Source organism: Xiphophorus hellerii, chromosome 11, assembly GCF_003331165.1.
Source record: "Xiphophorus hellerii strain 12219 chromosome 11, Xiphophorus_hellerii-4.1, whole genome shotgun sequence".
Classification (NCBI taxonomy): domain Eukaryota; kingdom Metazoa; phylum Chordata; class Actinopteri; order Cyprinodontiformes; family Poeciliidae; genus Xiphophorus; species Xiphophorus hellerii.
The window spans coordinates 16,354,812-16,369,231 of NC_045682.1; the positions used below are offsets into that span (position 1 = coordinate 16,354,812).

At 38.9% G+C, this 14,420-nt stretch overlaps 1 protein-coding gene across 4 annotated transcripts; it reads left to right on the forward strand.

Annotated features, from left to right (window-relative positions):
- The first annotated feature begins 337 nt into the window (after positions 1-337).
- Positions 338-10,230, forward strand: LOC116728414 (protocadherin alpha-C2-like). Of its 4 annotated transcripts, none has more exons than XM_032576520.1 (3): positions 338-2,954; positions 4,385-4,421; positions 6,296-10,230. In XM_032576520.1, exons 1-2 carry the CDS (start codon positions 537-539, stop codon positions 4,394-4,396), a joined length of 2,430 nt encoding a protein of 809 aa, XP_032432411.1. In that variant the 5' UTR covers positions 338-536; the 3' UTR covers positions 4,397-4,421; positions 6,296-10,230. The 4 variants fall into 4 exon arrangements, with proteins under 4 accessions (XP_032432411.1, XP_032432412.1, XP_032432409.1 ...); XM_032576521.1 differs by having other exon boundaries at positions 6,299-10,230; XM_032576518.1 differs by lacking the exon at positions 4,385-4,421.
- The last annotated feature ends 4,190 nt before the right edge of the window (positions 10,231-14,420 follow it).

Genomic DNA, 14,420 nt, shown 5'->3' on the forward strand with positions numbered 1-14,420 from the left:
GAAGCGATGTGGGGGCAAATATAAAGTATACTGTATATGCTTACTAAACAATGAATGAAAGAACAATAATAAAGTTCAAGTTTCAGTCTAGCTTTTTCAAGGTACTGAAACATAAAAATGTGTATTTTGTGTGTTCCTGTAACATCTTTAAATATTTGCAGGTTTTTTTTTATGGTTAAGTAGTTTAAATAAATTCAAACAAAACAGTTTGAAAACATACTATTGAAACATAAATTTGTTTTTTTTTTTTTAATGTAAAGGTTGTTTTGCTTCAGTGCAGCTATTTTGATAGGCACCATTTCAAAGCCGGTGATATATAAAAAAAAAAGCCCCGCTACCTCCTGGGTCTGTGTTACGCCCCTGCGTTTGCTGTCAGCGCGCACACCGCTCCTCCAGCGGCTCCACACCTCAGATGGCCTGCTGCAGCGGCTGCTACAACTCGCGGAGGCTAGAATGTCACCGGTGATCCTTTGCACGAAGACAACACGGTCGTAAGAACAGATTTGTGACATTTATCCTTTGTGTTAACGCTCACGATGGCGCTTAATTGGGCATCTATACGGACTCGTTCGTTCGTGTCTGCTCTCACGTTTTTTGTCGCGCTGTGGGGATTTGCGCTCTCCATCACCCGCTACTCCATACCGGAGGAGATGGAAGAGGGTTCCTTTGTTGCCAATCTGGCCTCAGATCTGGGTCTGGACGTTCGCAGTTTGCTGGAGCGCAATGCGAAGCTCGATGTCATTCACAGCAAAAATTACCTCGACATTAACAAAGACACGGGGGAGCTGGTCATCCGCGAGAAGATGGACCGGGAGAGCATATGCATGACGAAAACCACCTCATGCTTCCTGAAAATGGATGTCATACTCTCCAATCCCGTTCGCATTTTCAACATCGAGCTGGAGATCTTGGACATCAACGACAACGCGCCCGTTTTTCGTAGGAAGACAATGCACTTGGACGTTTCTGAGGCAACCCCTCCCGGTGAGAGATTCTCCCTGACCAACGCGGTGGATGCGGATGTGGGGGCGAATTCAGTCAAGACCTACTATCTCAGCGAAAGCAAATACTTCAGCATTGACATCCAGACGGGCAGCGACGGCTCCAAATACGTTGATCTAGTGCTCAACGGTAAACTGGACAGAGAGGAGCATGCGATTCATAATTTGATTTTAACTGCGGTGGATGGAGGTGTGCCTCCCCGCTCTGGTACAGCCAGCATAATTATTAACGTGCTGGACATCAATGATAAAGCCCCCACGTTCAGTCAGCCCGTTTTTGCTGTCAATGTTTCGGAGAACTCTCCAGTGGGGACGGTGGTGATGACATTAAACGCGACTGATTTAGATGAAGGCACAAACGCACAATTAATATACTCGTATACCTTGTACACCTCGGAGAAGACACAGGAGCTCTTCTCCCTAGATCCACAATCAGGCGAGATCAAAGTGAAGGGGGTGATCGATTATGAAGAGAGTCAGAGTTTTGAGATGTACATTCAGGCTCAGGACAGAGGGGCAAACCCGCTGTCAGGACACTGCAAAGTGATGGTTTACGTCACAGATCTAAATGATAACTACCCAGAGGTGACCATCAAGTCCCTGAAGAGATCGGTGACCGAAGATGTGTCGGTAGGGACACTGATTGCTGTGGTGAGCGTCAGTGATAGAGATTCTGGAGACAATGGTGCCGTAGACCTCCACCTGAACCAGCAGGAAGCCTTACCCTTTCGTCTGGACAAGTCCTCAGAAGGTTACTTCGAATTGCTGGTGTCGAAACCGCTGGACCGAGAAGTCAAAGGGAAATACGACATCAAATTAATAGTGACAGACAGAGGTTTCCCAGCTTTATCTGAGAATGAAACCATCACCTTGGAGATCCTGGATGTCAACGACAATGCTCCCATGTTCTCTCAGTCCTTCTACACAATCCATGTTATGGAGAACAATCCACCTGGAGCTTTATTGACATCCCTAAGTGCACATGACCCAGATTTGAATGAGAACCAGTACTTGGTTTATTTCATAATGGAGAAAGAAATAGTTAACATGTCTATGTCCATGCTTTTCTCCATCAATCCTGAGAACGGGGATCTTTATGGCCTTAAGACCTTTGACTATGAGAGAGAGAAGGAGTTCCTGTTCCACATTGAGGCTAGGGACTCTGGTGTCCCTCCTCTGAGCAGCAATGTGACAGTTCACATTGTTATCCTGGACCAAAATGACAACACTCCCCTCATTGTATCACCATGGCGAGCACACGGCTCAGTTGTTGAGGAGGTCATACCGAGGTCCACAGAGAAAGGGCACTTGGTGGCCAAAGTGGTTGCTGTTGATGCAGACTCTGAGCAGAATGCCAGAGTCACCTACCAGCTACTGCAGATCAGTGACTCAACTCTCTTTAACCTGGATCAGTACAACGGTGAGATCAGAACGACAAGGATGTTCAGCTACAGAGACCCAAGGCAGCAGAGGCTGGTAGTTGTTGCTAAAGACAATGGACAACCTGCTTTGTCTGCCACTGTTACCATCAAGATATCAACGGTGGAGCATGCCATGACCTTCTTAGAGACAACAGAGTTACCATTAGAATACGAAGTCTTCACCAACCTAAACCTGTACCTCGTGATTGGTTTAGGAGCTGTGTCCTTTCTGTTGTTGATAACCATCTTGGTTATTATCGTCCTCAAGTGTCAAAAGCCAAAGCCAAAGGCCATCAAGATGCCCCCAGCCAACAGAAATAGCCTGATCAGCCAGAGAAGCTCCACCATCGCAGATTCCACCCTGATCTCCAGTGATGCCTACTGGTATAGCTTGTTCCTTGCAGAAACCAGGAAGGGCAAGGTGGTGGTGAGACAACCAATCATTCCCAAAGGAGCAGGATATTTTGTATCCAGCATACCCAGGAGCATAGGCCCAAGTGAAACCACAGACTCCAGAGCATCCACACTGGAGGTATGTTGAATTGGTAGATAGCCTTTGATATCACATGATATACTGTTATACAAAAACTTTTATTGCATGTATTTCGTCTCCTGTAATGAGAAGATGTTTTTTCTTCCTTAGTAATTGGAGGGTTGTTAGTAGCCTACTTCTCAAACACAGGGTCACAGTGATATATATTTTCAATGTACAAACAGCTCACTGAGTTATGATCATTTTGTTTCACTATTCAATTGTGCCACACACAATTTTTATTTTAAGTAGTAGTATTGAATATTTCAGCTTTTGAAATACTGTTTTAACTGTTTTATGCTAAGCTTTAAAATTACTTGAGAATATTAATAGTTATGGTATCAAATGATACTTTGAAATGTCTGAGCTGGTGATTGTAGTGGGAAATGTTTATATTGCTGCAACCTTACCCACATTTGCAAATTAGAAATATTTTTTGAGTGCTTAATGTCCATATCGAGGGTTCCCATGAAGCTTTAAAAATAAGTATTTTTCAGGGTAACATATGTATGGTATGGGATCCTATCCATCCATCCATCCATCCATCCATCCATCCATCCATCCATCTATCCATCCATCCGACAAAAATATGCAGTAATGCTGAAATTTTATCTTATATGCTTTTATTGTATTTCCTTTAGAGGTATTGCGTTTAATCAACTACTGACATCTGACAACTCACTTATTGAAGAAGATTTGCATAATTCCTCTGAGATTCCATTATTTTTTAAATTACACTACAAAGGTTTTGATGTACAGTACAGCAAGTGATGCACATAGTCAAAGCTGGCTCCACCCTTACACTTTAATGCATGTACCATATTGAGAAATGTTGAACAGTTTTCTGTTCGAAACACAGTTTCTAACAGAGTCCTGCTGATTTTGATTAGCTGTGCGTCAGTAGATCAAACTATCTGCATTTTTAGCCATAATTAGGCCAAGATTCCCCCCCCCCCCCCCCCCCCCCCCCCCCCCCCACCCCGCCTCCACCTCCCAAATCTGCAAGTGTTTGATGTCTTATGTGGTATGTAGGTCATGTATTGCAGATACATAACACACAATCGCAGCGAGAGTAGTAGGCGTATGAGGGGGAGCACTACAAAGAAGCACGGAGTTGGAGGGGGTTCTCTGAGGACAAGAGATAGAGCTGCACTAAATGAGATCTGTTATAAATTTCAAGCAGCACTCTGGTGCACAGCAGACTGTCATCAGTGTATATGTGCAGAGAATGATCCAGATGTTGTTTATTTTTCCTACAGCTGGTTCTACAAAGCAAGCTAAACCAAGCGGTGCTCTGAAAGAATCAACAATATAAATATGCATGCACAGGTGCAGATGGAGGGTGAAATGCAGTTGTGCATGATGTATCTGTATTGTGCATTTGCGTGTCACACATTCCACTGAACTTGTTTCTTCTTTCTGTTCTTAAGTACTCAAAATGAAAGGAAGTCCATTCTACAACTGGAGGTATGCTGGTTGCTAACTACAATCCGTAGAGCCACTATTATCTTATAGACATTCACTGTCCGTTTCTATTTCACATTCATTCTTGGTTAGACTAAAAAAGCAAGAAAGAGAATTGAACTGCCACAGTGTCCAGTGCAAATCTTCTGTGTTATCCTTTTCCGTCAACATATTTTCCTGATTAAGTAGAACAGAATCCAATATTTCTGCTTACGCTTGGTCAAAATGTCCCCTTACAAATACAACAGTCTGTTCCAATCTAATTCTAACGGGAGCACTGAGATGGGAATTGGCTTGTCTATCAAGTGAGAAAACCAGCTTATATTGAGAACTGAGATTAGACTAAAATTGGCTGCTGGTCAGATTCATGTTGTGCACATCTCTCTGTGATGGCGCTGACTGAAAAAGAGATTAAGGACTGAATTGTCTCCGCCAATTGTCAGGAAATAAGGTCATCTATTCATTTAAACGCTTGTTAAAAAATGTTTATAATGTGTCAGAATTGTAAATTTGAGACAGTTTCAATCTGGAGTTGTTTGTAATAGGGTTGGGTGTTATCCACACCTTAATGACTTTACATTTCTCAAGACATTTAGCATGAAAGATGTTATCTGATGTTATCATATAACACCATGAAATTTAGTGCATTTTAAACAATTCTGATATTGTTATTTAATACAATTGAAGGTGCTACCAAAAATATATTGCAGTACCTTTTTTCATTTGGGATGTAATTCAGCTAAAAAAAAACAAAAAACTATAATGACCCAAAGGTTTATGATAATGTGCTTTTCTAAAAATACATTTTTCTCTTAAGAAAAATTCCCATTAAAAAAAAAACAGGCTTCTTCAGGACACCAGTTACATCAAGAAGTTAGATTTTTAGAATCTGCACACAGCAAGTTCATTTAATTACATTTTTGAATTAGTAATATTTATGATCTCATTATTTTCACGGCTCATTAATTGGACTGTATCGTCAAAAATAATTCAGTTGCCGTTCAAACCTATCCATCCTGCTCTGCTTGAAAAAACGGGGTCTTTGTTGTTCGTTTTGCAAAAGAAATACTCCCATGAAATTCTGAAAAAATTACACAATAGCTTTGCGTGCAATATTTATCAAGGGGGTTGTGACAAGAAGGGGTCGACAAGACTGAGAACAAAATGACACGCGACTGTGAAAATGTGAATTAATTTTCTTACGTTCGGTCAACAATGCAGAGCCTTAAGACGGTTTAAACTGTGTCTATTAAGGCGTATTAAGCTGTATTTGGTATTTGAAGTAATAAAATAGGCTGTTATAAGTGGGGAATCTCAACAGGTTCTTGCTGCTCGTGGGCATCTGTGTACCGCTTTTAATAATTAAAATTCAAGAGAAAAACAGATTGGAAACTAATAGCCTTTCATGCCTTAATGTAACCATACATTTGCAGACTTAAACATAGTATTTCAAACAATGCTGTTGCTATTTTTAGAGTTGAGGTATATGGTGTATAACCCAATCCTGGCTTGCAGTCTTGACTCCAGAATTAGACACAGTGATGACTGCTTGTGCATGCTTAAATAGCATCATCTGTGTACTAATTGAACAAAAGCTGTATATTTTCTTCTTTATTTCTATTAGTGACCTTGAGAAATTTTTGATAAACTAAACTGTAAAGTAAAAATAACCAATAAATCATTAAAATAAAGAAGCAGAAATCATTGATCTCCCCCTGTAATTCTGAATGAACCCGTAAGTCCATCGGAACGATATTGATGGTGGCAGTAACCAGTCACAATCCACTGTTGCATGAGTGAGGACTTTCTAAAACTTTATATCAAGACTGTTTGGTTTCTAATACCATGTTTTTGTTTTTTTTTATTTCTTTTTTCAGCAGCAGCCAAGAAGAGAGCTACGGTGATGTAATCGTCTCTTCCTGGGAGTCTCTGGCTGAAACCTTCCAGGGGCTTGCAAAGAAGATAAACAGTTTTCTATTGTCAGTCCCTCTGCTCCAGCTCCTGATTTCCCCTGTTTCCTTTAATCCCACACACCAACAATCAATCAGTAGTCACCTTATCCTTCTACCAGTGTGTTTTTTGTTTTGGTTTTTTTTGTAAATTTTTTGTTTTTGCTCTTATGTGTGAATACTTTCTCTTAATTAGCATTTGGACAAACCATTTTACAGCAGGTTTCTTGAACATTACTAAAGACTCCCAGTGGATACATTTGCCTTTTTCGTCCAGGTTTTACCATGGGTTGTAGTTTTAGAAGCCATCAGTTGTCTAAAATATACCTAAGTTGCCATAAAGTTGTTGTTTTTTTAATGCTGGAGTTTGAAACACGCCTAATCATAAATATACACACGAATCAGGGTGAATAAGCTTCTTCCATCTGATGAATCCATTATTGTAGCTGGTTATAACATTCAGGCCTGAAACTAGGTGTCTTTTTTGTCCTATTTTGTATGGAGAATCTTTCTGTTTGATAAGACTCAAACTTTTACCTAGTAATAATCAGTGATTCAGTTTTAGGTCTTTTTTTCTATACAATGTTGTGGTTAACAAGTTTTGAATGTCTAAAGAAAAATTGACAAAAAAGAATGAAAGAAAACAGGTAACCATAAAAAAAAAACCCCAAACCAATAGCTTTCCCTTCTTATTATTTGATTGTAGTTCAAATATGAGTCGTTTATTGGTGAGATAAAACGCTCACCAACAATAGGTGTGCAATTGGTGCAAGATGTGCATTTCTGGAGAGTAGTTTACATCCACTCATCACCATACCTGATGTTAATTATGGAGTTGTATTGATTTATTTGAACAGTTTGTTTTTGTTTGTTTGTTTTCGGGGGGCGGGAGGGGGGGGGGGGGGTCATCATTAAGAGATGATTTGACAAAAGGTTTGACTTCGTTGTGGATGTTTTCTTATAATTTGACTCAAATATACTCATACACACCCACTAATGTTTTGGGTAAATGTCCACCAGTAAGATGCAGAGAAAACAGTATTTCTGTAGTGATGAACAAGGTCCTGGAAGTGCCATAAACAGTTCTGGCCACTCTTCTTGGCATAAATTGTATATCTTGCTTAAAAAGGCTGACTTTTTTTTTTGCCGTGGAAATATTGATGTTAGTCTGTCAATCTTAGTTTTGATCTGTGCTATGGATTGTTGTTGGAAGGACAAAATTGTGTGCAATGATCACCAAACCATCAAAATCACTGGCAGTGGAACAGACCCTAATCATGGTGGTTCCACCACTGTGCTTGACAGTTGTCCCTGTGTTGTTGGGTTTCAAAAGCTTACATTTACTCCCAACATTCTCATTTTTTCAATATTATAATAAATTAGTCTCCTTCTAAAAATTGTAAAGTTTCAGTTGAGCTTGAAGGTGTTAATTTCGGAGTGTAATGGAGCTCTCAGAACAGTTTTGAACCTTGGCGGTTCTTTGGTTCTTGACGATTGTAACTAATGTCTTTTTACCTGAAAGTTTCAGTTTGTATAATATGGTTAACATTTGGAAGCAGATTAGAGTTCAGGTGGGTAAATTATCCCAAAAACACAATATATACTTATGATTTAAGTATATATTAAATATTTAAATCATAAGTATTTAAGACTTGGTATTTTGGTAAGACTTTTTTTAAGCTTCTTGGTTGACCTTTTGAAACTCCGAAATGAAACCAATTGAAAATTTGTAGGCAATACTAAAAAAAACTTGGTTTGTACCAGAATATTAGTGTTGGTGTATGTATATAATTGAGCTATTTATAATTTTTGTTATAATTATAATTATTTTATCATTTTTTTTGCCCTCCAGGGCAATGGCAGAGCCTTTCATAGGGCATGGCCAGACTGAGACCGTATCACTGAGAGGTGGCCAACAACAGATCTGTGCGGGAGCCATTTTGGAGCACATCATGCGCATTTTCCAAATAGTTCACAAAAAACAGAAAATATTTTATTGAAACAAATAAATATACACCTATTTTTATAAAGATATTCTGTCCAACCATCTACTGCTGCCACCGACTGTTTTAGAGGGGAACTGCTTATTTCAGAGGTGTGCTCTGCCGGTGAGTTACCTCCGCATGGGAACAACCACCAACGGCTCCGTCCCTGCTGCGTGCATTAGCAGAAGTCCCAAATAAATTTCGGCTCCTAATTAATGTGCTAAACATTTTTTGATTTTTAAAAAATTATTTATACCATTCCAACTTAAAAAAATACCTGTTCAAATGCGTCACTATAAACCAAAAATGTATGTCAGTCAAGTTTGTGATGATTGCATGTAAACTTTTAACAGTAACTGCACATTGCAATGCAAACTCTCAAGTTTCTAAGCAAAATCCAAAACTATTATACGTTTTTGAACAATCAGTTCATCTCTTCCTGTTCAAGTGAGAGAAGCTTGTCGGTGACAATTACAAAGTTTTGCCAGAGGGAAGAGCTTCATAAATCCGTCATTCGCAAACAGTAAAGCGACTCGACTGAAAATCAAATGTTTTAGAACCTATTTCCCCAAATCTTTCCCCCAAAAAACGTAAAAGAAATGATTTTAGGAATTACACAACTGGTAGAAAAAAAGAAAGATGATATATGAGGTCATGATCTAAAGTAAAATATAAATAACCATAAATATGTTTAATAGCCAGAGTAAAACTATTAAAAAAAAAAAGTAATAATCTTGGCCAGTGTATGATCGGAGGTAGCGGCAAGATGTTCTTTGATAAATCTTAATGTTTTTTATATATATTTTATGTAGTAACTTTTATTGCTGCTTTTGTGAGCTTCTTAAAGGACATTTTGTTGCATATTTATAGTGTAGTGCCGTCGTTTTAGTTGTGTACATGAATAAAAAATGGAATAAGAAAACATTTTATGACCTCAAAGGTAGTGCTGCTGCGCCACCTTCAAGTCCAGGACTTCAATTTCTCTGTAACAGGAAGCTTATTAAGAGAGCTAATTAGGCTGCTAAATGATCAAATGTACTGGCATGAGTTTAGGGAGGCTGGATTAGGAGAGGAAAGAGAACATTGTGTTCATTATAGTGACAGTATTCCTGTAGCGACTCTGCTGACAGTGCATAAAATGTATTAAGCGGATGACAGCGGTTTGAATTTGGGATATGCACGGAATCTAAATGTGATCCCATGCAGCACTCCTGCGGAAATGCAGCGAAGGGGGAATATTTCTGGATGTATCCGGCTTCACGCTCTGAGTCAGTGAAATGTTATCCCCCTCAACCCCCGTTTTTTCTCCTTTTTCGTGCTGCTCACCTTTGAAAGCATCTAGCTGGCTGCTTGTCAGCCTGGAACATGTCGCATAATGAGGGTCAAGTGCATGTTAGATGTGCAATCAGTGGCAGAACTGATTGATTCCAAGCAGTGTTAATGCAGTTATCGGGTTGCACATACGATGAGCTCCTTGCGTGCCTTCTGCCTTGTACAAGATGACTGTTGACAAATGAAACAATAGCATTTCGTGCACACTAAAAACTGCTGGGTTTTTTGGAAAAAACTAGTCCTCTGTAGATTATGGGCTTGATTTAACACATTAACTCCATAACTCAATAGGTTTGAGTTATGGGTTTGACTTCATATTCTGGGTTTTTACCCAGGTTTTTGTTAATACTACCAATGTTTTTCCTGATGGCATAAACACAAAAAATAGAAAAAGTAAAATCTATAAACGTATTTCAAACAGAACCTCATAACAATTTAAAGCAGATTCAATGAATATGGCAAATTATTTTGGTCAAAGTATCAAATTTCAACACATCTAGAAGTAGCATTCAAAAAAAAAAAGCTATAACAATAATTCTAGATTCAGTGGTGAGGTAACAGGGTCAACCCAGTATTTTGGTCACAACTCCAAATCAATCTGGAGAGACTCAGACGGAGATGAGAAGACAATTAGAAGAGTTTATTGACAAACAGAATTTAAAGTCTTTGGCGCTCGGGCCCCGGCTGGGGATAACGGTTATCGCAGCGTTAGCGATAGGCTTCAGATGAGCATCCCCGATGCTGTTAGGAACGTCATCCCCCGGGGCCCGGCACTGGTGGTGGAGGTTGAAGAAGGGTGCGGGCCTCAGGACCGGGCGAATGGAGGAGAAGGGGTGGTGGTGGGTTGAGCTCGGCTGGAGAGCGAAGGACACCATGGATGAAGGTCCTTATCAGCTGGGACTTGGTCGGTGATTGGACGTGACGTGGCTTGGTCCGGCGTTGATAGGTCGACGATTGTGGGCAGGTCGCTTCAATTAACGGGTCCCGGTGGGGATAAAAGAGTCTTCCAGTTTGAATTTGCGCCTAGGCTTCATAACATAGCTAATTATAAAAATTAATTTAAGTAAAACAATTATTATTTGAACACATTGCAAAAAAAAAAAAAAAAGCATTTTTATTTTTATTTTTATGGTCTTAAATTGTCTGATTTATTTCTGTGGAGGAGATTCAGTGAATTCTGATTTGTTATTCAAAATGTTCGGCCGTAAAAACATGACGAGTCTCTTCCTGGTGTCTACTGACACCCAACAGAGTCGCAAATTTTAACCTGATGTGAATATGACCCAACTTCTGTCCCAGCAGAATAAACCCATAAAAGAAGAAAATAACCCAGCAGTTTTTTTTTCTTTTTATGTGTGTAGTGTAATCAATTCGTTTTTCCCAGGTTACAGTATCTTGAGCTGCTTGTTGGATAGGCACTTTTAGACTCAGAACAGGGGTTCTGTTACGAACCAATAGACGCGTTAATTGTAAATTAAACTGCTTTATACTTTGTGTTTTTATACAACATACCTTTTTGATATCTTCTGTATTCACTGTGATTGAATGGCACAGGGGATGCTTGTGCTCAGTGTAGTAGACTGTAAGTGAGTTAATTGTCTTTTTTTTTGTTTTGTTTGTTTTGTTTTTCCTAGCAGCTACTTTGCCGTTCATACTGTACAGTAAGCTTCAAGAGTTGTACCAAACGCTCTCCAGTTTCATCTCGCTTCGCCAATCAAAGACAGTATGAGTGAGAATGGGCTTTCTTTACTTTCATGTCTTGTTAATTGACCGGTTTTGATGTTGCTTATTGGGTTTTAATGTAACGCCTGATTATGCTAGTTTGAATAAAGATTTTTAATCCATCTCTCAGTTGTGTCTGTGATAAAAATGTATTGCAGAAGTCCTCAGAAGCGACTTCTTAAATGCGCCCCCACTACTCTCCCTTGCTAGTTCTCTGAAATTCCCTCACACATGGAGTTTGACCCACTTTCTCTTTATAAAGCTCTGTACTAATTCTTAGAAATTAAAACCTATATAAAGGAGATGGAATTTCAGAAGCAGACAAACAGCTTTTTCATAATAGTAGGACTCTTCCAGTCTTTGTTGTAAGCCACACAGGGTATTCAGTCTGCAGTCCCGCAGGCTCTCATGTCTGATAGACAGAGTTTATATCACAGACTGATGCCTTGAGTAGATTATTTATGCCATCTAACTTAAGCAGTAACAGTATTTGTCTAAGTATCAATAATATTAAGATATAAACAGTGTCTTTTAACAGTAGTCATGGGACCCAATAATGCATGAAAATGCTTTCAGTCCAAACATTGACATTTCAGCTGCGTTTCATTTTATGTAGGGGTGTCAGAGCAAGGGTCGCTAAATACGTATGAATGTCTCAGGTTTCAAATTTGTATTAATATAAAATTTTATGAAAAATATATAATTTACAATTATATTCCATATCATGTTTACCTGTCTTATAAAATCCCACTATACTGCATTGATATTTGATGTAATGTGACTAACTGAACACTTCACGAGCTTTGCAAACGTCTGTAATATGAAGACTTATCTGGAATGGATTCAAATGTTGTGAAAATATGACAGTACTTATGCTATGATCCAAAATTAAGATCAAACAAAAGTGTAATCCAACAAATTTCAAAACTGTTAAGCAAACATTTTTTGCAACCAATGCACACTACGCGGTTTCCTAAAAACTGCCACATTATAGACCCTGAGTTCCAGAACTTGCTTGTGTGAATGCGAAGTAGGTCAGCAGAACTAAGCAGTGCACCATGGGCTACAGACGTGTGCTGAGTGTTGCTGCCATCCGTTCCTCTCCCCTGTGGGCTTCATTTTTTAGAGTGGGCAATGTCCCTGACAGTGTTTCTCAACCAAACTGTGGAAGTGTAGAATTGTGCTTTTCATAACCTGAAGGAAGAAATGGATTGTACTTTTCTCAAAAGCCTTTATGTGCTGCAAAAGATTTCTAGATATATGTCCTCACAGCACTTTCTGTATGCACTGACTGGATAGAGGAACACAGCAGTCACCGTCTCATACATTGCCCCTCCAGTCTTATTGGCAACTCTGGTAAAGATGCACAAAAAGGCTTGAAGTAAATTTATTTATTTATTTATTTTTTTGCCAAAGCATATCACACTCAAATTTGATTACAAAATATATATATATATTTACATAATATTTGTTTAGGTGTTCACATTAAGAAATGATTGTTCCATGCAAAATCACACTGATACTTTTATTAGCACCTCTTTGGACTTTTCCTATTACTTTTAACATGGTGGGAGCATTTGAGAGAAATCATTCATCCTTTGTCATTACTGTTGTCACGCTTTGTAGATTTTGCCATATGTTTTCAAAGATTATTCAGTGGCCAAATCTACAAATATAAGGTTTCCTAGCAACCAAAAATAACCCTTTTCCATTGTGTTCCCAGATCTAAATCCTATATTTAAACTGCGATGAGCTGAAAAGAAGAACGGATGGGAAGGGATCCAGAATTTTGAAAAGCTCGATTTTCTTCTCACTTGGCAAAAGTGCAGGGTTCCAGTTGGAATCCCAGCAGTGCGGCAGGAGACAGAACCTTTTTTTCTTCCTGAAATGTGTCCCAATCAACTGGCTGGTCCATAGATAACATTTAATTGCTGCTTTGGAGACTAAGTTAGACCTTGACATCACACATTGATGCAGTTCTCCAACTTTGAGAATCTTGATATGCATCCGGCCCTGTTTGTCGGAGTTCCAGTTTTTTAGACCCGTTTAATTGATGCTGTGCCTGTAGAAATGGGTCATTTTTGGTAAATTCATACTTTCTGCCTTTTCCTGACTTATGAGGGGCAGCACATGTCGTTTGAAGAATACCTATGAGAAATGAGCCGCAGTCTCATCATTATTACTGCCAAGAAATGAAAAAGGAAGTCATGGTGTATTACTTAAAACTTTATATACACTCTGATAAATCTAAAAAGCAAATGTTTCAAAAATCCTATTATTAAATATTTATTATCTAAGTATATTATTCCCAATAGATAAATGGACTAGGGTTAGGGTAATACACATTAAAACATTGTGGTATTCTAGCAGTGGGATATAAAGCTATTGCAGTAAAAGATTGAATTATGTTAAAGCTTTTAACAACTATTAACAACACCTCTACGTAGATTCCCCATTTCTTCTTCTTCTTCTACCCTAACCCAAATGCCCTGTGCATAATTTAAATGTTATGCTTGCCTGAACAATAGGAGTCTGAAAGGTCAGAACACTGACCATCTGCAGGAAGCTGCAGATGCAAAACCACTAAAATGTCATATTAGTACGGAACACAATTTTCATCGCGACAAGATGTGGTGAAAAGATGAATGAGTGAGCCATTAAATTCTTAAAAGCAACGCAGTTATGTGTAGTCTTCAGTTTTCATCATAAATAATTTTGCATTCTTTCTCCCTCACAGAGAAAACTGCTACTGTTTGCATGGAGCTATAGACCTGCAGAACCCAGTGTATTGATCCAGTAAGTGTTTTTTCACTGCAGACTGCTGCTCTATATTGAGTACTTAAGTACAATGTTGCAAGTAAAAAAAAACTTCAAATGTGTAGGATGACTAAGCATATTTTCAACCAGTAACAGTATCATGCACAAGGATGCACATGTCACTTTGCATCTGCAGAAGTCGATGTTTTTCGTCTGATGCCTATGTGACAGAACAACACAAAGTGGTGCGTAATAGT

What these genes read in the sequence shown, in the direction of transcription:
- LOC116728414 (XM_032576518.1), top strand. Translation starts at nt 537, where the DNA reads ATGGCGCTTAATTGGGCATCTATACGGACTCGTTCGTTCGTGTCTGCT. An exon ending in CCAGAGCATCCACACTGGAG is followed by an intron (nt 2,955 to 6,295) that starts GTATGTTGAATT and finishes TTCTTTTTTCAG; the next exon opens with CAGCAGCCAAGAAGAGAGCT.